At 48.6% G+C, this 24,653-nt stretch overlaps 1 protein-coding gene across 1 annotated transcript; it reads right to left on the reverse strand.

The window, feature by feature from the left end:
- Positions 1–1,939: 1,939 nt before the first annotated feature.
- On the reverse strand, positions 1,940–22,779 carry HAUS5 (HAUS augmin like complex subunit 5). The gene is made up of 19 exons (XM_081869002.1): positions 22,587–22,779; positions 20,741–20,803; positions 19,873–19,905; positions 18,454–18,478; positions 18,055–18,187; positions 17,668–17,827; positions 17,256–17,331; positions 15,864–15,943; positions 15,030–15,090; positions 14,759–14,886; positions 13,988–14,066; positions 12,392–12,537; positions 11,907–12,069; positions 10,925–11,005; positions 7,776–7,921; positions 6,711–6,825; positions 5,043–5,181; positions 3,951–4,083; positions 1,940–2,406 (listed from the first exon to the last, which is right to left on the reverse strand). The coding sequence occupies exons 1-19, from the start codon at positions 22,691–22,693 to the stop codon at positions 2,259–2,261; spliced, it is 2,016 nt and encodes a 671-aa protein (XP_081725128.1). The 5' UTR covers positions 22,694–22,779; the 3' UTR covers positions 1,940–2,258.
- Between the last annotated feature and the right edge of the window lie 1,874 nt (positions 22,780–24,653).

Genomic DNA, 24,653 nt, shown 5'->3' on the forward strand with positions numbered 1-24,653 from the left:
TCTCACGTCAGAGGCCTTTAAGTCTATTTCAGTCTCTCCCTGCCTGTTCTGTTGGTAATCCATTTTATTGGTCTTCAAGTCTCGGGAGGTCTCTTCATCCTTTCTCAGATCAATCCTAGTTAGAAGGACTTGGTGCCAAGGTTCTGCCAAAGGTCCCCAAAGTCCCAAGTCATCAATTCCAGAAAAGAGGAGGAAGCGCCAGTTATATTTCTTTATTTTTTTAATTTCCCATCTTTTATTGTGTCCAGCGGCTTCCTCCCTTGCTTCTCTCTCTCCATGACTTGTAGTCCAAAGGGCTTCTCTGTTCCTTGGCTGCAAAGAGTCCTGTAAGAAGTTTAACAACTGTACTTTCTCCCCTTCGACCTGTTTTTCCTCCAACTCCAAAGATATCTTTTCTGGTTCAGCTGCAGAATCTTCCAGAGTCAATTCCTTCCTTCCATCAGCAGGATTACTTGTCTTAGAGATCAAGGTCATCAACTGTTTATCCATAATCATAGCTTGCTCTTGTAAAGTTCCCACGAGAAAGAAGGCTCTTTCTATTTCTGCTAGTAGTTTTCCTTCTGCAGCCATTGTAATGTCTCCAGTCCCCTCTAGAGGGATTGCCATTGTTAAAGTTCTGTACCAACAGTCTTTTTAGCTCGTTATTTACTTTGTTTCCAACCACTTCTAGTTGAATATAACACTTTGTAAATCCAAAAGATATAAAGTAATACAGTTCTCTTAGTCCTGCCGTTTGACAGCTCACTTGACAGCTGTCAAAACTCTGTTCTTTCGCGCTAGGCTGTTACAGGGTACTCCCGGGTTCGGGGGGGGGGGTACACAGAAATTTTCTGAAACTCTCCTCTTTCCTCCAGCACAGCTTAGAAAAAAAAATGACTTGTTCACGTAAATTGATAAAATCTCTGTCAATCTCCGAAAGACACGAGATTATTTCTCTCTGATCTTAGGCTTTCGCTCCTTGCTTTAAATTGTCTGTATGAGGGGGGGTGCGGACTTCCCTTTAGCACGTCCCCCCCGGTCGCCAGATTAGGGATAAAATTTCTTTTAAAGATCGAATTTCCTTTACTCACGGGGTGTTTACTTTCAGTCCAAATGTCGGGAAGAAAGCTGACGCTCTCCGGCAATGGCTTGCGGCTTCACTCCACTGAGGTAGCGGTCTACTCTCAGCACCACGCCACTCCTCGTACCTTCTCCGCAGCCTTTAAAAAGGCTCTTTGACTGTCGAGGAGGGCACTTAAGGTGCCCACCGAGTCACCAGGTCCACAGGTATCCGCACCTGTGGTTTCTAAGGGTCCCCGCGTCGCCGGCGCGGCAAGACCCGTTCTCAGCGGAGCCGATTCCCCCCGGAGCTCGGAGGGAATCCGCCATTAATCCGATCGCGTCAACCCGGAAGTCAACACAAACCCTTTTCAGTGCCAAACCATGCTGCCTTTAAAAAGGCAGCCAATTTGCTTTGCAGATGTTCTAAGGTGGTTTCCCTTTTTGCTTGTGAGATGGTAGAACTTCTGTTTTCTGAATGTCCACCTGGCCTGTGGAGCACCACAAACCTTAGCCTTACTTCAGGTGGGGGTTGACCAGTGGCCCACAAGTTGTTGCTAGACAACAACTCCCACTATCCCTGCCTGGGGCTGATAGGAGTCTGAGTCCCAACATCTGCAAGGCCACAGAACTCCCATCCCCAGCCTTAGATGAAACCCTGCTTTCTTGGGGAGGAGCAACAAACCAATGAAGGATCCTGCCAGGTGTACAAGTGAGGAACTGCTGCCAAAATCGCAGGGCAGCAGCACATATTGCAGAAGTTAGAAATGGCTGAGCCAGGCCACAGAAGGATGAGAGCAAGTCCCATCCCCCCCACCCCCGACTGAGATTTCATGGCATTTTGATTCAGTCCAAAGAACTGGAAAATATGAAGGCACGTTTTGATGCAGTAAGATTTATTCCAAAGAATTAGAAAATATGAAGGCACATTCTACTTATCAAATTGTAACTTCAGCAAGAAAGGATGCTGGGATGTGTGTGTGGGTGTGTGGGTGTGTGTGTGTGTGTGTGAGAGAGAGAGAGAGAGACAGACAGACAGACAGACAGACAGACAGACAGACCAATCGACCTCTCTTAGGTTCCTCCCCATAGCAACCAGACCTACGCCGTGCCCCTTCGGTAATGAGTGCAGCTAGGCTTAGATACCTATATTCCAGCAAGTGGCATGTGTGTGTGCGCGCCATTTTGACACGAATGCCCAGCACTCTCCCACCCTGGTCTCAGACCCAGCTCTGCTGCTGGTGCTGCTGCTGCTGCTGCTTCTGTTGCAGAGCTTTGGCAGCCAGGGTCCAGCGCTCCAGCCACTGCTGCAGGGTGAAGCCAAGGCGGCGCTCGGTGGGGAGTACAAACTGCGCGGGTTGCTCCCACCTGGAAGAGGGAAAACAGAGAGGGGTTTTCAGAGTGGCAGCTGGGATAGTTTTTTGCAGGACCCCCACACACACCTCAAACCCCAAGAACCTCAGAACTGATGGGTCCTGTACACCCATTTCTTTCTCTTTTTTAAGGGTGAACGCAGAAATCCCTGTCAACTAGGGCTCCTTCAGACTCTGGGGTTTATTTTGCAGGTGCATCCCACAACATGCCATTGCATTGGGGTGGATACTAGACCACCCACACATTATTCCATATATATATATTTCTGTTTTACAATTTAAAGCACTCATTTTTACATCCTTAAAATATCAATGACTTCCCTTGTCTTTCCATGGTTCATTTTACATATCATAAATCTCTGCACATTTTACAAAAGCTGTACTATTCAGTATTCCATTATTACATCCATCAAAACATATATTCAATAAACGTTTTCAAATCTTCTCTAAACGTATGTTCTTCTTGTGCTCTTATTCTATATGTTAAGTGCAAGCTGCAAATATTCTGTCAACTTGAGTTGCCATTCTTCTTTGGTTGGGGCCTCGCTCGTTTTCCATTTTGGGGCTAATAAAACACAGGCCGCAAGTAGCATACATACATAACCTTTTTTTAATACATGGGAATTTCAGTCTGAATTATCCCCAACAGAAAGGACTCTGATTTTTTGGGGGAAAATACTTTTAAACTTTTTTTCAATTAATTATGGATCATTTCCCAATACTCTTTTACCCTCTTACAAGTCCACCACAGATGAAAGAACGTTCCCTCCATCTCTTTGCATCTCCAGCACTTGTCTGATTCTGCCTTATACATCTTAGCAAGCCTACTCGGAGTGAAATGCCATCTGTAAATCATTGTCAAGTAATTCTCCTTCAAAGAATAATATGCTGTGAACTTCAAATCACTTTTCCAGAGGTTTTCCTAGAGGTTAAAATCTATATTGTGTCCTATATCTATTCCCCAGTATCCACACATTATTCCTCATGGATGATGGGACCCATGTTTGAGTAAGGCTGCCCTAACCCAAAGGTCTAGGGACGCGGGTGGCGCTGTGGGTTAAACCACAGAGCCTAGGACTTGCCAGTCAGAAGGTCGGCGGTTCGAATCCCCGCAACGGGGTGAGCTCACGTTGCTTGGTCCCTGCTCCTGCCAACCTAGCAGTTCGAAAGCACGTCAAAGTGCAAGTAGATAAATAGGTACCACTCAGGCAGGAAGGTAAACGGCGTTTCCGTGCGCTGCTCTGGTTTGCCAGAAGCAGCTTAGTCATGCTGGCCACGTTACCTGGAAGCTCCCTCGGCCAATAAAGCGAGATGAGCACCGCAACCCCAGAGTCGGCCATGACTGGACCTAATGGTCAGGGGTCCCTTTACCTTTAACCCAAACGTAGATTGCCATGTTGAGTCCATTATCTCCCATCAGCCCCCCAAGCAGCATGGGCAACAGCCAGGGATGATGGGAGTTGTGGTCCCAACTGCATCTGGAAGGGACTAGGCTCAGGAAAATATCCCACAATGCCCTGCCAACCTCCCTCCACTTACCAGGCATCCACAACAGCCTGTACCTCCTGCCAACGCTCAATACGACACCGGCACTGATCCGTCATGCGCTGGATCCGGGGCAACAGCTCAAGGACCTGCTCCTCATCGTGGCTCTGCACCTCCCGCACAAGAGCTGGGGGGGGGGGGGAGAGGGAGATTTGGGAAGAACTCGCTGAGTATCAAGCAGTAACTATTGTGGGTGGCCTAGGGGTTAGTCCACATCATACGCAAAAATGGAAACTAAAAATGCATTTTTGAAATTGTATGGTAGGATAGGAGCAACTCCCTGCTTGCACCAATGAAGCCTAGCACAGAACGGAAGGAAGTGTATTCCTGGAGTTAGCCTAAGACAGAGGATTTCAACCTTTTTGAGTCCAATCACATTCCTTCTGCCGCTCCTCTGTAGGGAAATATGCTCTGAGCCTCAGAAATCCAGCTATGTCACCCCTTGTCTGCAGAGCCGGTAGCCCGTCACCCCTTTTTGAAACCCCTCCCTTGTGGAGTGTTCCCTCAGCCTCCTCTCTCCTTTCCTTGAGAGTCCTCCGGGCACCAAAGTAGCCCCTGTTGTTTGCAGCACCCCAGGGGTGCCACGGCACACTGGTTGAAAACCACTGGCATATAAGGTATTTTCCAGTGTTCCTGAGAAAGAACATTGATGGGGATTGGTTGAGCCATTGGTGGAGGGCCACAGGTGAGGAAACTAGGCCTATTCCAGTGTTTTGGCTGGGCAGGAACTCCGATAATGCCTCTTGCTTGAATGCAGAATACAGAGGGGGCATGTGTGTTTGTGTGTGTGTGTGTGTGTGTGTGTAGAAACCAGCCTATTGTACAAGGGATAACATTCACACCTGTTGCTCCACCCACTTGTGCTTCTGGCCCCGCCCACAACTGGCACATGGCCTTCAAAAGCTTGCCTAGAAAGGAATGTGGCCTTCAGGCTGTAGGAAAAAACACCTCCCCCTTTCTTTCAGGAAGTGGATATTCCCAGCCCTAACTGAAGGTGCTGGGGACTGAAGCTGGGACCTTTACATGGGAAGCAGATGCTTCACCCACAACCCTTCTCCAAGACGTGCCACGCTAAGGCCGACTCACCCTGCGCATCTGGCTCTGGGGAGTTATCCAGCTGGCGCTGCAGGCTTCCCAGCGCCCTCTGCTTTGAGCCAAGTTGGGCACGCAGGAGCATGAGCATCTTCTTCAGCTCTGTGGTGTGCACAAGCAGCTCCTCCGGGGCCTGGAGACAGAGAGGAATGATGGAGCACAGGGCACAGCAGACATCAACACAAGATGCTGGAGAGCAACACGGGAAGGCCTCCCATTTTAGAAAAACCTATCTAGGGCAGATTTTAGACCACTGGTAAAGGTTCGGAGTTAAGGGTACCGAGTCATTTTGACAAGTAGCAGCCCTATTTAAAATAAAGCTTCATGTTTAATTTCCAGCTATTTCACCCAAGAAACAGACGTTTCATTTGATGTGGCAATGAACTGCATTTTGTTCTCTTGATACGGGTGATGGATATGGCTGGGCAATATAGTGATATATTGCCCAAAACCAGTTTGAAGTCAAAACCGGTATGATATCAGTTTCACAATTTTTGACCTGGCAATATGTTGCAAACCATGATGAGATTTTTGCATAATGCACACACAATGTGGGGAGAAACTGTGAAACCAGCCAATGCCTCAACATTATTTCAGACATTGTGACATATCAGTATATCGGAATGTTTAGCAAGTGATCTGTCATGATGTTGAAAACCAGTTATCGCTCAACCCTAGTGATGGACTAATCCAACAAAATTCTGTCCTGTTCTATAAAGTAAAAAGGTAAAGGTAAAGGGACCCCTGACCATTAGGTCCAGTCTTGGCCGACTCTGGGGTTGCGGAGCTCATCTCGCTTTATTGGCTGAGGGAGCCAGCGTACAGCTTCCGGGTCATGTGGCCAGCATGACTAAGCCACTTCTGGCACACGGAAACACCGTTTACCTTCCTGCCTGAGTGGTACCTATTTATCTACTTGCACTTTGATGTGATTTCGAACTGCTAGGTTGGCAGGAACAGGGACCGAGCAATGGGAGCTCACCCCGAACGGGGATTCGAACTGCCTACCTTCTGATCAGCAAGTCCTAGGCTCTGTGGTTTAACCCACAGCGCCACCAGCATTCTATAAACTAGGGCATACCTAAAGGTGCATACAGAATACAAATGCACACTTCACGGGACTGGGGTCGCCCAGAGCTCTCTGCTTTCACAGACAGGCCATGGCAATTATGTCAGCTTCTGCATAATATGTGAAGCCGCTAGGACACATTTATTTATTTTTTGCTAGAAAAGGAGCCTGCAAAAAAGGCTGTGTGGGATCCCAGGAACATGGGGAAGCCACCTTGCACCAGGCCAGGCTATTTGTCCATGAAGTATGACTCCCACCATCTGTTTCCTGATCCTTTTAACCTAGAGACAGCTAACCTGAGGCCCTCCAGAAGCTACTGGACTACAGCTCCCACCATCCCTGACCTCTGGGCCATGGTGGCTGGGGATGATGGGAGTAGCAGTCTAGCAAAAGCTGGAGTGTCACAGGTGAGTGCCTGCTGTCCTGCTATAAGCAAAACGGTGAACTCAGGACTTCCTGCATGGGATCTACCACTGGGCTATTGGGGGAGGTGGGTGGGGGAAGAAAAAGTTATTTCAAGTGATCCAGCCCAGTTAGCTTCCTCCCCCACCCCACCTAGATATAAACCAAGCCCGCAGCAGAGAGGCACTCACCTTGTAGAGAGGGAAGGCAACTCCCTGGCACACATTGAGGAAGGGCTGGTACACGGCTGGTGCTGTTCGGCTCAGGCGGTGGATAGAAAGCTCATGGGCGGGGATTCGCTGAGACCTGAAATATTTTTTGGGGTGTGTGTGTGTTTCAAAAAGAAGGGCTCGCGATTTCCTCTCCACCCTTGTCTTCAAATCAAAGATGGAGGATGCATTCTGATCGCAACGCACACACATTTGTGTGCTTGCTTGAGGTATGAACATGGGCCCAGCCCACGCTATACACATTTAAAGCAGTATCGTACCACTTTGAATCCTTTACGGCTTCCCCCAAAGAATCCTGGGAAATGTAAAAGCCAGCAAGAGTTGTTAGGAGAGCCCTCTGCCCCGCACAGAGCCACGATTCCCAGAGTTCCCCGACTGTTAAACCACTCTGGGAATTGTACCTCTGGCAGGGGAATAAAGGACTCCCAAGAAACTCTTGGCACCCTTTACAGTTCCCAGGATTCTCTGGGGAAAGGCATGGCAATTTAAAGTGGCATGATACTGCTTCAAATGTTTAGTGCAGATGGGGCCATGGGATACACACAGCTCTAAGCGCAGTCAGGCTTAAAATATAAATTAACCACCCTCCAGATTACGCATCAGAGAAGGACAAGACTCGGAACCCATATCAATCTCATTTGAATATAGTTTAACTATTTGTACTTGTTTCGGCCAATATCTTCCGGCTTTGATCATCACAGGAGGAGCCAGGACCAATTAACCATCCACCTCCAACCAGCAAAAGTCTTTAGCAGCCTTGCCCACCCTGCTGTCTCAACTCTAGCATGGTCCATGGTCAGTTGCAGTTCAACAGCATTTGGGGAGCACCAGAATCAGGGAAGCCTGCTCTTACTTGCAGCCAGTTCTCCAGCTTCAACCATTTCGGGAGACATGGCCAAAGCGTGACTTTGCTCTTTTAAAAATGAGAAACTTAGAAGTAGGTATCTTGCTGCCCATTGTAGGGCTCTCCTGTTTCTAGAGCCCACAGCGTTGCTCATCCATGGGGAGGGGAGAAGGAGGACTCACGCAGGGAGATTGCGGCGCAGCAGGCAAGGCAGAGCGATGGTCCCAAACTGTCGAACCTCGCGGTCCACCCTATCCTCCAGTTGCTCTGCTGCTCCCTTCACCAATTGCTCTTGAGGCAGCAGTTTCTTTTCTATGAAGTCTTGGATCTGATGGAGAGACATAAAAGAAAAACCAGCATGGTCACAAAGGTGCCACGTAAGCACAGTACCTCTGCTTCCAGGTGCAGAACATGGAATCTCAGGTCTCCTCGCTGCACTTTTTAGAAGATTTATTTTGAAAGTTTCTAGTCCTCAACGTTGCAGAACCCCACTTGGGTCAGGAACAACTCTAGTGGCAGTATGTCTGGAGGCAGTTGGAGGATGGATGGCAGCTAACAGATTGAGGTTGAATCCTGACAAGACAGAAGTACTGTTTTTGGGGAGACAGGGGGCGAGCAGGTGTGGAAGACTCCCTGGTCCTGAATGGGGTAACTGTGCCCCTGAAGGACCAGCTACACAGCCTGAGAGTCATTCTGGACTCACAGCTGTCCATGGAGGCACAGGTCAATTCTATGTCCAGGGCAGCTGTCTTCCAGCTCCATCAGGTAATCAGGCTGAGACTGTCTCGCCAGAGTGGTGCATGTTCTGGTTATCTCCCACTTGGACTACTGCAACGTTTGAAGGTGACCCGGAAACTACAACTAATTCAGAATGCGGCAGCTAGACTGGTGACTGGGAATGGCCACCAAGACCATATAACAATGGACCTGAAAGACCTACATTGGCTCCAAGTACGTTTCCGATCACAATTGAAAGTGTTGGTGCTGGGGGGCCACCAGGTGGCGCATTGGAAGATGGCCGACAATAACATCTCTCCGATCCACACGAGGTAATTAAGAGGCTGCTATGGGAAGTATGCAGCCTTCCCGCCCGCCCCCCCAAGGAGATGGGGGGGACTGCCTTGCCAGCGGTGTCCATAATGCACCCCGGATTCGAAAGAAGGGGGTGCCCGGTCACTTGGCACAAGCCCTCGGTAAAGTCGGCTCTTCCTGACGCTGTCTCCAATCAGCGCCCTGGTTCGCTTTAGCTCGAAAATATAATTGGAAAGAAGCTAAAGCACATACATCAAGCAAAGTTCGGGAGATAAGACTGCTGATTAATGGATCTCTGTGACCGGAGCGACGGACGGGACAAATAAATCAAGTGATGAATCACCATTAAGAGACTGGTATGTTTGGAGTGAAACGGAAGGGGGGTGGAGGAAAAAAACTTTTCTTTTCTTTGCCTTATGTGAATATTAATAACCCTCCCCCCCAGAAAGAAGATCGTTGCATTTTATTAATCACAAGCAGGAATTCAAGAACTGTGTGGAGTGAATTACTGATCAAAGAGAGGATTGGTAAACATTGGAGAACATAGGAAAGTTTTTATGATGTAGTTTTAAATGGCGTCTCGCTAAGACAGGCTTCTCTAAGAAAGACGGGGGGGGGGGGGGGGCGGAGGACCAGGATCATTGGAATGTGAATGATGATTGGAATGTGATCTAAACCTGGCAGAGCCCTTTGTGATATACTTGGCAAGCCTGGGAAAATTAAAGGACAGACCGAGGATAAATTCTTTACGGAAGTGTGGAATGGCATCTGTCCCTATGTGATATGATTTTTGGGAGAGTCTAAAACCCACACAGAGGATGTTTGTTTCCAACCCGCTTGTGAAGATTATCAGAAATCGCAAAGAATGGAATATATGATAACAACAAGAAGTTGAAGAAAGTAATGAAGAGACTATCTGGACAGAACTGGATAGAATTGTCTAATTAAAGCAGCAATATAAGTGATGCTTGGACCCCCGTTCGGAGCTTGAAGTATGGGTACCCCCAACAAAATTTAAAAATCTGGCTGTATAATTTGGAACTAATGTGATTTGGAAATAATGCAATTTGATTGGCCTGTTAATAAAAATTATTTTTTAAAAAAGAAAGCGTTGGTGCTGACCTTGAAAGCCCTAAACAGCCTCGGTCCAGTATACCTGAAGGAGCATCTCCACCCCATCATTCAGCCTGGATACTGAGGTCCAGCTCCGAGGGCCTTCTGGCGGTTCCCTCACTGTGAGCAGTGAGGTTACAGGGAACCAGGCAGAGGGCCTTCTTGCTAGTGGCGCCCGCCCTGTGGAATGCCTTCCCATCATATATCAGGGAAATAAACAACTATCTGGCTTTTAGAAGACATCTGAAGGCAGCCCTGTTTAGGGAAGTTTTTAATATCTAATGTTTTACAATTTTTTATGTGCTGTAAGCCGCCCAGAGTAGCTGGGGAAATGTAGCCAGGTGGGTGGAGTATAAATAATAAAATTATTATTATTACTAAATGCCACGATTCTTGCTGCTAAGAAGCCGTGCTCCATCCTCTATCAATGGTCACCCGGCAGCAGTCGTTACATCAGGCTGCAGGAGGAGGGAATAGGTGGGGTGTAGGGCCACTCTGTCAGCGCAGCTGAGAGAATAGCAACTTTTGGTGCCTCTTCCCCAAGCTCTTGTATCCTAGCTGGCCATTAGAAGACCAGCATTCAACTAAGAACTTGCATTGCTGTTGGCAGATTTCCTCCTCCCTCCAAATTCATCTTCCTCTTATGCCATGCCTTTTCCTAGTGCTCGTCGGTTAAACGGGCCAGGAAACAGCTAATGGGAAAGACCCACCTCTGCCCGAGATCCTGGAGAACCGCAGGTGCCAGTCAGACGAGATAATCCTGGGCTGGGTGGGCAAATAGACCAACCTGGCATAAAGCAGATTCTTAGGTCCAGCATATGAATTTTGTAGCATGACCAGTCTGGCTTTAAGCAGATGGTGCATTAGATATGGGGGAACCTGGTGACTAGATGACCCTTTCAGTCTACAATTCTAAGATAATTTAATGGAGGGCACCAGGTTGGGCTACAAATCCCATTAGCCTTGACCAATGGGGATGTTGCACGGGGCTGATGGGAGCTGGTAGTCCACCCTCGTCCTCTCAGAATCTGCTGCTGCCCCTTAGCCTGACCCCAACATCTAGCATGCCCTCCTTTTTACATAGCCAGACTTCATCTCCCAACTTCTAAGCAACAGATTCTGGCACATTGCCACCCCGGGCCATAAATATATTCGTGTAGAGGTGAAAGGGAGCCTCAGATCTTGCCTCTGCCTGGTCCTTGCGAAGCTGTGATTTAAGATACGACGTTCCCTTGATGAGCGCCCGGATGTGCTGCTGTTTCTCATTCTGTAGGAAGGAGGCAGAGAAGGGAGATTAAGGTGCTACTTTTCAACAGACTGCACAAGGCACCCCCTTCCCCCAAAGCCTCTCCTAATGGCAGAGGCACACACACGGCCACATTCACATCATCCAGTAAAAGCAGTATGGCACCACTTCAGTCACAGCTTCCCCCAAAGCATTCTGGAAGCTGAAGTTTGTTAAGGGGGCTGGGAGTTGTCAAGAGATCCTCGCAGAGCTAAAGTTCCCAGAGTGGTTTAACACACCATTCCACTTCACAGGGCACTCTGAAAAGGGAAAGAGGGGGCTTTCAACAACCTCCTCCAATACAGGACCTGCCAGATGTTGCCAGAGGCACCACCAACCAATCAACATGACCTGTGGCCAGGGATGATGGGTATTGTAGTCCATTATATTTATGCGGGGGGACAGGGGGCGGAGAGAGAGAAACAAGATTGGCTCTTCCTAACCTAGAAGTTGACATCCTTCTGTATAATCAGCCCTGTTTAGGGAAGCTTTTAATGTTTGATACATTACTGTATTTTAATATTTGGCTGAAAGCCACCCAGAGTGGCTGGGGAAGCCCAGCCAGATGGGTGGGGGTATAAATAATAAATTATTATTATTCATTCACATCCTGCTTACATGCCAAAATGGCTTCTAAGCAGTATTGTCTCAAGACTTTTGACGCTACTCCTCAGACTCTCTGGATCTATTACTGGCATACCTCAGTTGGCTGTTCATCTCAGGGTCGTGGGTTCAAGCCCCACGTTGGGCAAGAGATTCCTGCATGGCGGGGGGTGGGACTAGATGACCCTGGGGGTCCCCTTCCAACTCCACACACCTATGATCCCGAGACCCACACAACTCTCCCCCCCTCAAATATTTATCCTCCCTTCCACCCACTCACCACCAGGTGGCGGAAGTCCAGGATGCTCTGGCGTTTAGCTTGCACAGCCTGCAGTTCCTCGTGCCGGGTCCTCACTGCCTCTTCCAGCTCCCGGCAGCCCTGCAGAAGTCCGTCTCTGTATCCCCTCAACCGCACGGCTCGAAGCTCCAGCTCAAACGCAGCTCTGGGGATGGGAGGCAGCATGAAAAAAAGGGGGAAGAGAATCCCCGACACGTGTCTGTTCACACAGTGCACTTATTTTATTTATGGGTGTTTCCCCGTTTGCTTCCACTGCCCTTATTTTTATTCAACACCCCCCAATTGCACCCAAGGCTACTACTGCCCCCCTGGGTCATTCCAGCATACTGCCCCCTCCCCAGGGGCTGGTATCGCCCACTTTGGGAAACACTGGCTTAGAGTTTTGTTTTTAAAAGTGAGATGCACAGCTCCATTGCTGCTCATGGTCTCCCCTGAAGGAACCGCAACTGCAAGATCCGTCTTCTCACCTGGCCAGGATAGAGCGCTCCGAGTCATCAGACAGCAGGCTATGCATCTCCTGGACAACAGCTTCCAGCCGAGCCAAGAGGCTCCTCTCCTGGGCATTTAAAGGGATCTGCTCCACACAAAGCATCTCGCACTTGCTCCAGCCCTCCTGGAGAGGAATTGAAATTGAAATACTTTATTGTCACATGTACAACTTGTATATAGTGAGATTACACGAGCACCCCCCACTCAGCTCTCTTAGTCTTAATTCCCCTCATTTACTGACACACACCCACCAAACCCGAAAGTCAGTTGCCCCGTTGTTATCTTTTCATTCAGCAGCCTCACAGCCCACAGATAGAAGCTGTTCTTTACCCTGTTGGTGCGACTAATCATGCTTCTATATCTTCTGCCCAAGGGCAGGAGATCAAGAAAGTGCTGGCCAGGGTGTGAATCATCCCTGAGGATTTTCCTCACTCTCCTGAGGCAAAGTTCTTCCGCTATTTCCTCCAGCGGATTCACAGGACAGCCCATAATATCTTGTGCTGTATTCACCACCCTCTGTAGGTACTTCCTATCAGTTGATGTCAAACCAGGAAGAAGGAAAGCAAAGACTATGAGCTCCCCCCTTTCTTTGGCACCCAACCCCTATGGAAAATGACAGTGCTGACAAAGCTGGGGAAGGTTTGGCTCAGTGGCAGAGCATCTGCTTCGTACACAGGAAGTCCCAGGTTCAATCCCTGACATCTCCAGGCAAGGCAGGGAAAAGCCCCTGTCTGGAAGCCTGGAGAGCTGCTGCCGATCGAGTGCAGACAGAACTGAACTCGAGGGACCAAAGGTCTGACTCAGTAGAAGGCAGCTAATAAATAATAATAATAATAATTTATTTATATGCCGCCCACCTACCTGGATTGCCCCAACCACTCTGGGCTGCTTCCAACAAATTAAAACACAGTAAGACATTACACATTAAAAACTGCCCTATACAGGGTTGTCTTTCAGATGTCTTCTTAAAGTCAGAGAGTTGTTTATTTCCTTGACATCTGATGGGAGGGCGTTCCACAGGGTGGGTGCCACTACCGAGAAGGCCCTCTGCCCAGTTCCCTCTAACATCATTTCTCATAGTGAGGGAAGCACCAGAAGGCCCTCGGAGCTAGACCTCAGCGTCCAAGCTGAACAATGTGGGTGGAGACGCTTGTTCAGGTATACAGGGCCAAGGCCATTTAGGGCTTTAAAAGTCAGGACCAGCTCTTTGAATAACGCTCAGAAACATAGCTTCCAATGTCCTTAATCACCAGATCCGCCTTAAATCCTGCTGCCCAAAATAATTTGGAGAGATCAATTATACACTTCCAAGGAAACAAGTTTTCAGATAACTGGTGTCTTTAGTTAGCTCTCTTAGAATTCACACAAGAGTGAATATGGGCAGCACAAGCACCTTCAAGCAGTGAAGAACTGAATGTATGAACTGGCCGAAGTAAAAGCTGCATTGGAAATGACACTCATTCAGAAACTCAGACAAGGTAGGTGTTTGACAGCCCTATTCACGAGAGATGAAACAGACCATGTGTGAACCATAGCTATAGATTCAGCCACAAGGGAGCGCCAAGGGCCGTCACCTGGATGAGGGTCCGGACAGAGGGTAGGTCATTCATTGGCTCCGAGACATCCTCCAGGTGGGCATTATCATAGCGAAACCTGAGCATGGGGCAGAAAGGAGAGAACTGTAGACCCCGAAGTGCCTCATCAGATAACGAGGGGAAGACTCTGACTTTGCGCGATTGCTTGACATTGTGCGTTTCCCTCCACCCCCACCACTTCCCCCGAGCCTTGATGGACTTACTGGTGCCAAAGAACAGCGATGCTTCCATAAAAAATAGCTGGTTCGGGGCCAGCCAGGTTAAGTTACCCACAGAGAAACATTGCGGGTAATTGAAATGGGAGCCAGTGAAAAACCTCAGACCTTCTCCCAGTCCATGCCTCCTCTCCCTAGGTCACAACCTTCCCTGGCCATGGCTCATTATTATTATTATTTAGTAATTAATTAAATTTGCATACTGCCCTATACACCCCAGGTCTCAGGGCAGTTCATGAAATAAACATCACAATATAAAAAAGCAGAAAATACATAATGAAAACAAAAACAAAGACAACCCAATAATCCCGCCTTCCACGGCACTGGCTGTCAATCAGTGGCTGTCTGATTAAAGAGGAACATTTTTGCCTGGCACCTAAATGAAGGCACTAGGTGAGCCTCCCTGGGGAGAAAAAGTCCCGTTCTCATGCTGCCACCCTCCGGACCTCTCCAGAGGCTGCCCGGGGGTGCTGGGTGGTGTCATTAGCCCAGGATACCCAACACCGCCACCCCTCTCCCCCAGGGCAGGACCTACTTGAGGGCTTCCACATCCCTAGGAATGTTGATGCTGGTGGTGAGCTCCTGCAGCTGCTGTGTGTTGTGCAAGGCAAGGTGCTCCAGGGCTGAAAGGATGTGGGCTGGAGGGTGGGAGCCAGCTACTTTCTGTGGGGAGACAGGGAAAGCTAGTGAGGATGACCTCAAAGACAGAGAGAGAGAGAAGAGACTGCTCACAGGCAGTCATAGAGCAGGCTGTCCAAGCACAGCAACAGGCTTCCTCGTTGCTGCTCAGCAATGTGTGGTCCTACCTCCACAACGCTCAGCCAGTGCTGGTAGGAAGGGTTCAGCTGCTCCTCATTCATCCCGCTGCTGAGAGACACCAAAGGAAAAAGAGAGAGAGAGTGTTAGAAATTCAAGGGCAGGTGCAGGGAACCTGTGGCCCTCCATATGTGGCTGAACTACAACTCCCATCAGCCCCAGCATGCATAATCCAGCAACATCTCTGGAGGGCTGCAGGTTCCCCCAAACCTGCTCAGGGAGGCAGGTAAGAATGACCAGGATGCTTTTCAAAGGGGAAGGATACCAAAAGGGAAAGGGCACTCCCAAATGGTTTGAAGACCTAAGGTGTCTGGAAAGGACAAACTTGTGTGGGTGTAGAATTGGGGAGAGGGTCTTTAGCTGTAAGGGCTTTAGAAAGGGAGCATCATGGCACTGGACCAAGCCTGGAAGCAGATGGGGAGCCAGTGCAGGAATTTCGTGGGGGGAGTAGAATTATGAACTGCTTTCCTTCTAGAAGATCCCAGGTTCAGCCCATCACAACTCATAGAATCATACGAGATAGCGGTAACCTGGCAGAAGCAGGCAAAGTCCCACTAAAGCAAACCCCCCATCTAAAAAACTGGAGGATTAGCACTGCAGCGGAGACCTCAGAGTCCCAGTTCGGTTAGCCAGCAATATGTTGGGCCGTCCAAAGAGACTGTGGCTCATTTTCTAGATACCCAATGTGAAATCCGGAAGCTGGGCACTCGTGGAGCAAGGGAGAGATCTACAATGCAAGGCTAATGGGAGGAAAGTATACAAAACATGGGCGAAATGTAAGGGAAGTGGAAAAGGCTGGAAAAGGGTGGAAGATAGGCTCTTACAGAAAATGCCCTGATACGCTGTGCTCAAAGAGGGTCTTCAGGAAGTGGAAGCGCAGCTGGCAGGCCTCCTGGACATCTCGCTGGAGAGAAACAAGGGACAGACCTCAGCTAAGGTTTTCCCCCCCAAATACACCTACCTCCAGCCTGTTAAAAAATGAGTCAGCAGAGACGATGGCTCAATCCCCACAATGCACTGGCAGGCTAACTCTTATCTGTGCTATGGGGCAGATTTGGGAGAAACTTTGCGTATAAAAACTCAGGTTACAGCATGCTGTGTGTGTTCTGGTGGTGCAGGACTTGTTGAAGGTTATATAATGAAACTGTGGGTTTGAGTGAATATTTTTTGAAGAGATCATCTGAGGAAGAAGTTGGAAAATTGGCAGACTTCAGAGAACTCGTTAAGTTGAAGGACTCTGCAAGCAACTGAACCAAGGACTTGGCTGTGGACATTAACGCAAGCACGGACTTTGAAGCAAATAGCCCTCTCTGGGCTCAGAGAAAGGAGATAACTTGTAACATCTATAAATAGTGTATGTATGTGAAGTGCATGTTGGTGTTGGCCTAGTAAAATGACAACTTTGCTAAGTGCCTGTTTTCTGCAGTGAGTTTAACTGAGTTTGACTGAGCTTCCACAGTGCATACACCCCAAACAGCCCTCCAAATCTACTGAATTACGTGCCCCGAAAACTGTGTCTGGTCTCATACTGCAGAACCTTGGCACGTGCTAGAACTCGTGCAAAAACACTACAGCCAATGCTAGAATGTTGGAAGATTCAGGACAGAAATAACATCTTCACACATAGTTAAACTATGGAACTCATTCCCACAAGATGCACTGAGGGCCACCAACTCGTGTGGCTTTAACAGAGAATTAGACAAATTCCTGGAGAAGGAAAACACTGGCTCCAAACCCTGATGGCTACTTTCACTGTCAGAAGCAACATGTTTCTGAATACAAGATGCTGGAAACCACAGAAGGGAAGAGTGCTGTTGGGTTCAGGTCCTGTTTGCAAGCTTCCCATAGGCATCCGGTTGGCCGCTGTGGGAACAGGATGACTTTGGGGGCAGTCACTGCCTCTCAGCCTAGCCTACCTCGCAGGGTCATTGTGGGAATTAAATGAGGGAGAGAATGCCGCCTTGAGCTCCTTGGAGAGGAAAAAAAGTTGGGATATAAGCCCCAGAAATTAAAAGATTATGATTTCAGAATCAAGGTTTCGGCCAATAAATAACCAGACATTGGTACGTACACTTTGACCAGAAAAAGCTGTCCTTAAGCCAATACTACAAAGTAAATAAGTACTTGGAAATCCCGATTTCCCTGATCTCAAGTAAATATACCTTTGCAAGAAGCTACTCTGCCCTCTTCCCCGCAAGCAATCCACAAGTCCTCACCAAAACCTCCGGCTCCAAGCTGGGGAATCCAGGCTCCGGGGCTTTCTTGCTGAACACCACCGCTGTCCTGGCCTTCCTACAGAGAACAAATTAGAATGGAGAGAACCCCTTCCAGCGGCTGGGCAAACCTCTCAAACATTCCTGCATGACCATTGTGGGCAAAGCAACTAATGCACATACAAAGTGACTGTTCATCCGCCACCCGGGCAAGGGAGAGGTGTCATCAGAGTTCCATCCAGGCAAAAGCAATCAAGGAGGGGGCAAAGCCGGGGCCAGTGAGGGGTGTGGCCTGGAGAGGGGGCGTGGCCTCACAAGAGTTCCAAGGGCAGGGAGGGCCACATTCGGCTCTTGGTTCCCTACTCTGGACGAATGTGCCCTGCCTATCCAAGAGACTGGAAATGGGGGACTGTACCTCTCCATCTCTTGCAGCTGCTCCAGACGGCCTCCGACTTTTGCCGTTCTTGCTTGCAGTTGCTGACGCTCTGCTGCGACCCGGGCAGAGTACGCCTTGAGCAGCAAGCTGCGGCGCTTGGCATCCCGGATCTCCTCCTGCGCCGTCTCCAGGGCGACCTCTGAGAGACCAGACGAGAGCAAGGGCGCATCACAAATTGGGCCGTGTGGGTACTCCCACGCAACTTTGGGATCTCTGCACAAGTGCTAGAATAACAACAAAGATCCCCCATGTTGGATTGTCACAAGTGCTACAATAGGCATTAGTTTTGGCTTCTTCTTTATTTTTTTAAAGAACAACTCAAGGTTCTAGTCCTTATTACCGTTGAGCCAACGTCTTCCCACTCACCATCCGCCACAAGCTCATGCTGTGCTGATTCAATCTGCAAGTCCAGCTGCTGCAGCTCCCCCCGCAGGCGGGAGATGTCTTGGACCAGCTGCTTACGGCGTTCCTTCTCTGATTCCGAACTGCTGGGCTTACCCTGGGAAGAAAAACACCAGCCCTGCCAGGGTAGAACTCTGCCGTGGCACATTTAAGCTCACTCACACCTCATTTGCCCACAATAATCATAGACATAAGGCAACCCTCCTCCTGCCCCACTATCCCACAGATGTAGGGTGTGAATGTGGCCTCTATCTCCAAGTTCTCCCCCTCCACATCCTAAAGGTAGCCCCTTCCCCACAGATTACAAAGCCCAAGCCACACGGAGAAACAGCAACACCCAAATACCTCCCAGGGATCTCTCACCTCAGTCTCCTCCATCTGCCGGTACCTACATGAAAGGTTCAGGTTAAGAAAACCAACAGTTTCCCATTTTTCTTTAGTCGCTACAACAACTATGTCCAGAACTCACAAAAAGCCAACCAGTAAAGAAACCAATTTTCTCTGCTGCAGGTGTGCTCCCACTTCCATCCCTTGAGGTAAATAGCCATTTAAAAAAAAAAAAAAAAAGTCTGGAAGCTTCTTATTCTGATGAATAATCACAGTTCAGTGCTCACGTCCACATCCTAAGCTGTGGTTGATCTTAACAATGGTGTGTTGAAAATGCCAGCTTTGTAAACTATGGTTTGATGTCTTTCAAACAAATTGTATGTTAAGATCAACCATAGTTTGCTGGGTCTGGATGAGATGCCAAGCTGCGATTCATGAAACACCAAAGCCCTTTTCATGGATGTGGCAAGGGGGCAAAAGGGGAGAGCGTGAGAGCTCAGCAAGGGGCTAGGCTTGCTTATAACACAGTAAACTGTGGTGAAGATGTAAGCAATGTGTTTAGACAGAAGTCAGAAAACAGGAACAAGTTCATCATTTGGAGTAATACTGATGAAGAAGGCAGTGGCACTAAGGTTGTTCTACAGAAAGGTTGTTCTACAGCCCTCTAGAGCAGGGCTGCCTCTTTTTGGGGGGTGGGGGAAGAGTGCCTCTGCTGCTGTCCTTTTAACCACAGCCAGGCATACAAATTAAGCAGGTAATACATCCCTGGCATGAAATAAATAGTGGGCAAAGCTTCACCTGCTGAATTTTTGGATGTCAGGCTACTGAAGGCAAAAAAGCCCCAACACTTAAAAATGCAAAGGTTTGGGAAAGTATAAAAGTCCAATCCTGGTGCCAAAATGACAACAAACACAGGCAGAAGTTAGCCTAGTCTCCGTCACAGGATTGTTGTGGTGGGATAAGAAGGGAGTGGTGGAAAGCATCTACTTGGAGGAATGGCAGATTATAAAAAGGAAATACACTACAGAAATCCAACCGGTGCTGCTTCCTCCTTCATGGAGAAGCAGACAAAGGGGAGGAACACAGAAAGTTGCCTTATACCAAATCAGCCCACAGGGCTATCTAGCTCAGAACTGTCTACTCTGACTGGCAGCAATTCTCCAGGGTTTCTGGCAGGGTCCTCTCCCAGCCCGACTTGGAGATGCTACGAATTGAACCTGGGACTTTCTGCATGCAAAGCAGATGCTCTACCACTGAGCTACAGCACAACGGCAAAGGAACTTGCCCAATGCTGAACTTTGCTTGCCACACCATTGTTGCAAAGGATGAAAAAAAGAGGAGGGATAACTCTTAGCAGAAGGAGGTGTGGAACGCTGGAGACCCTAGTAACAAGGGAGTAACTCCTGTTTAGGTCAGCGGAAATTACTTCTGACACATTGCCCACCAAAAGGATACCATAGCAAGTTGCACCGGATCTTCTTTACGGTCCTATAGTATCAACAAAGAGAAAAATGAAGTCAGTGAAGTGCATTGTATCCCCCACTACTTGATCTCTGTGCCAAAAAATACTGTCACCCCAATTTCAAAGTGGAACATGTGCAGAGGAAGGTGACCAAGGGTCTGGAATCCAAACCTTATGAGGAATGGTTGAAGGAATTGAATATATTTTAGCATGGAAAGGAGGAGACTGAGAGGAGATACGATAGCCATCTTCAAATAACTTAAGGGTTGTCACACGGAAGATGGAGCAAGCTTGCTTTCTCTTGCTCTGGAGGGTAGGACTTGAGCCATTGGCTTCAGGTTACAAGAAGGGAGATTCTGACTAAACACCAGGAATAATTTTCTGACAGCAAGAGCTGTTTGACAGTGGAACAGACTCCCCCGGGAGGTTGTGGATTCTCCTTCCTTGGAGGTTTCTAAGCAGAGGTTGGATGGCCATATGTCCTGGGTACTTTAGCTGAGATTCCTGCATTGCAGGGGGTTGGACTAGATGGCCCTCGGGGTCCCTTCCAACTCTGTAATTCTAAGTATCTCAGCCTAGCGTTAAAGGCACGAGAACAGAGCCAATGATAAAAGATGGCTGTTTCAGCCCATCTGCTTCCCATGAACGCAAACAGGATCCCAGGAGTAGCAAAATTCCTCATGCCAAAGAATTGCTGAATGTGGGTAGCTAGCTTCACCCGAGAGACGGGGAGCCTGTGGCCTTCGAAGTTGTGTGCTGGACTCCAATTCCCACCGGCCGAAGCCAGCATGAAGTCCAGCCAACATCTACCAGCTCCTCACTGTGACGAAAACAAAAAGCCAAATCCATTTAGCTTCTTACCTTTGGTGGCGAACATGCTGGATGACGAATTTCCAGATCTCAGCACACTGACCTGAGCACATCCTAGAGATTAGGGGAAAGGATGGAAAGCATTTATATCCCACTCATAAGCCAAAAAGGATTCCAGAGCGACTAACATACAATCCGTTACATGCAACCAGCATGTAACTCCACTGCTGCCCATATGCTTCTGGGCAAAGTTCTAGGCTCTTGGATCAATTTACAAAGCCTTTAATAACTTGGGACCAGAATCCCTTAAGGTCTACTCAATTCGTTATATCGCTGCCTGGCCGAGGAGGTCTTTGCGGGAAACGCTGTTAGCAATCCCCCCTGGCTCAGACCCACCTGCACGTTCAGAACGGTGGGCCTCTCTCCCCTCCCTGCTGAACGTCCAGTGCTTGGCGAGGACTATTTTTGTTTGAGCAGGCATTTTATGTAAGGTTTCAGATTCTGATGGACAATTTTTATCTCTGCTGTACACAACTGGGTTAAACGGGGAAATGTGGAATTAATGTGCTTAGAATTCTAAGACAGACGTTGTTGGAAGAAAACGTTACAGGTGCAGCCTTCTAACACCCATCGCAGGCCCAAGCATTGCAGCCAGAGCCCCATTAGAACAGGTAGAATGGAAAATAGGGTGACCCACAGCAGGCAGAAGCAGAGTCAATGATAGGTGGACTCAGCCGATTCTAGTTACAGGTAGGTAGCCGTGTTGGTCTACCGTAGTCGAAACAAAATAAAAATAAAATTCCTTCCAGTAGCACCTTAGAGACCAACTAAGTTAGTTATTGACATGAAAGCTCATACCAATAACTAACTTAGTTGTTCTCTAAGGTGCGCTGTGGGTTAAACCACAGAGCCTAGGGCTTGCCGATCAGAAGGTCAGTGGTTCGAATCCCCACGACGACGGGGTGAGCTCCCGTTGCTCGGTCCCTGCTCCTGCCAACCTAGCAGTTCGAAAGCATGTCAAAGTGCAAGTAGATAAATAGGTACCACTCCAGCGGGAAGGTAAACGGCATTTCCGTGTGCTGCTCTGGTTCGCCAGAAGCGGCTGTCATGCTGGCCACATGACCCAGAAGCTGTATGCCGGCTCCCTCGGCCAATAAAGCGAGATGAGCGCCGCAACCCTAGAGTCAGTCACGACTGGACCTAATGGTCAGGGGTCCCTTTACCTTTAAGGTGCTTCTGGAAGGATTTATTTATTTATTTAGTTAGTTAGTTTCAGCCTATTCTAGTTTTCTCCCCATGCTCCTCCCTGCTGGCTGAGAGCAGACTTAAGCCAACGAAGGTCCTGTAAATCTAAGAGAAGAGCCCTGGTGGATCAGTCCAATTGCCCACCTAGCGTAACATCCTGTTCTCACAGTGGCCGACCAGATGCCTGTGGGAAACCAGAGAGCCAGCATGGTGTAGTGGTTAGAGTACTGGACTAAGACCTTTGAGACCTGGGTTCAAATCCCCACCGAATCTGGCTTTGGGCCAGACACTGCCTCTCAGCCTAGCCTACCTCACAGGGTCGTTGTGGAGATTAAATGAGGCGGGGTGGGGCGAGAACTGCGTATGCCACCTTGAGCTTGAGGTGGGATAGCTCAGCCGGTGGAGCGTAAGACTCAGGGTTGTGGGTTCAAGCAAAAGAAAAGGGTCCTTTCAAATTCTACATGCAATAAAATAAACCTGCAAGCAAGACCTAGGCGCAACAGCCCCCTGCCCGCTAGATTCCCAGCAACTGGGTCACCAGAGGCGTAAGGCCCTGAACTCTGCACATGCTCAGAGGCACTCGCTTTGCTGGAGTTTTTGAAATACACTCCAGGGAGCCGCCTGAGGCAGGAGAGGGCCGCATGTCACCCACCGGCGGGCCGCACTCTCGGAGGGGATTCTGTCCGGCGGGAGCTGCATCTCCTCGGCCGCCCAGCGCCGGAGCTCCTGGGCCAGCGACGCCCCGCTGCCCCACTCCATCCCGACCACAGCCGCGGCTCGACGGAACTTCTCCCGCAGATGGGGCTGCTGCTGCTGCTGCTGCTTCTTTCCCGCTGCCTGCGCGGAACTTCAACTCAAGCGCCTTCCCTCCCGTGGCACGCCGGGAAATGTAGTCCCATGTCGCAAGAGCTGCCGGGACGTGTAACCGGAGAGGGAGGGGGAGAGCGCGAAAAGGCTGCTGGGATTTGTAGTTTCGGGTTGGCTGTGAGAGGGCTGAGCGTCTGCCCGAAAGGCCGTGTCTGGATGTCTTGCTATTCCTATTAGTACAGTACATTTTTTGCATCTTTATTCTTAGCCCTCTTTATGACTTATGCGTGCGTTCCGAAATATATGTGTGTGTGTGTGTGTGTGTATGTATATATATATTCTGTTTTACAGTTTAGAATACTCATTTAAACATCCTTAAAATATAAATTACTTCCCTTCTTCTCTTTCCATGGTTCATTTTGCATATCATAAATCCCTGCATATTTCACATAAATTAAACCATTCAGTATTCCATTATTTTTTGTTGTTGTTGTTTAGTCGTGTCCGACTCTTCATGACCCCATGGACCAGAGCACGCCAGGCATTCATCTTCCACTTCCTCCCGCAATTCCATTATTACATCCATCAAAACTTATTTGCACTGTTTAATTTATCTTAATGCTGCCAGCGCTTTCAAGTGTACACAATTTCTCCCTGTATATTCAATAAACATTTCCCGATCTTCTTTAAACGTATGTTCTTCTTGTTTTCTTATTCTATATGTTGGGTCCGCAAGCTGCGCATATTCAATCAGTTTATGTATATGTAACATAAACCCACAACACGCTTCCCTTAAGAAGCAGGTACGAATCTCCGAGGCACTCCTTGACCTGATAGTTATCTCTAGAGGCTCAGGTACCCCTGGTGGTCAGGAGTGCCAGTTTCCAGTTATGGTTAGTTCAGCAGCTGTGGCTGTTTGTGGTCCAATATAGTGTGGACTTTGTCACCCATAAAATTATATATAGGTTATTGCAATGTGCATTGCATGGGGCTGCTTAGATGGAGAAAAGACAGGTGTGAAGAAAAACTAGCCTTCTGTACAAATTTATAATATATACCATACCTCTTGCCTCTCGCCCTGCCCATCAATGGCATGCGGCCCCTGGAAGGTCATTTAGATGGGAATGCAGTCCTTGGGCTGAAAAAGCTTCCTCATCTTTCTTCTTCCCCCATCCCAACCTAACTTTTCCCCATAAGTTAAAATCCAGACAAAACTCTTGAGTTTTTTGGGGGAATCTCTCTCTCCCCGCTGCCCCAATAAAAGTGCTACTTTTTGCCAATTCAGTGAAAACACTCCCAGACACCATTTTCCTTTGTCTTTTTCTCTTTGCTGTCTGATGCTAGAGAGAGAGGGAGCCATGTTGCAGTGCTCCGTGTGTGTTTATATGTAAATAAAGTAGATTAGCCAAAATGCTGAGTTGCTGAGGTCTGTCATGCACATGCTGCACAAACTCTACGGATCCCTAAGGGTGCCGGTGTCGGTTGGCATCGGTCGCTATCATGTTTGGGCTGAAGAAAGCTTATGAAGCTCCCAAACGATCAACCAGGAGGGAGAAAACATGACAGTCGGGCATGTGTCTCTGCCTGGGGCCTACTCGAGTGTAGGTTGAACTCCTGACAGGACCATCTTGTCCAATCCCCTGCAAACACAAGTATCACAGCTGAAGAATCCCTGACAGGTGGCCATCCAACCTCTTGCTTAACAACCTCCCAGGATTTTGTTGTCTCTGTCTGCAGAAGATTCCCTTCATCTGGTTTACCTGGAAGTGGCCAGGATTGAACCTGGGAGTTTCTGCAGGGGAAGAAGCATGTGCTCTGTCAACGAGCTGTGGTGGGTCTCGCTTCAGGTTGACCTGCATCAAACCAGTGTGGGTGGCAGTTCAAAGCTGCATTCATTATCCTGAGGCTAGAA

The sequence above is a fragment of the Podarcis erhardii genome (genome assembly GCF_964252035.2).
Source record: "Podarcis erhardii genome assembly, chromosome: 7".
Taxonomy (NCBI): domain Eukaryota; kingdom Metazoa; phylum Chordata; class Lepidosauria; order Squamata; family Lacertidae; genus Podarcis; species Podarcis erhardii.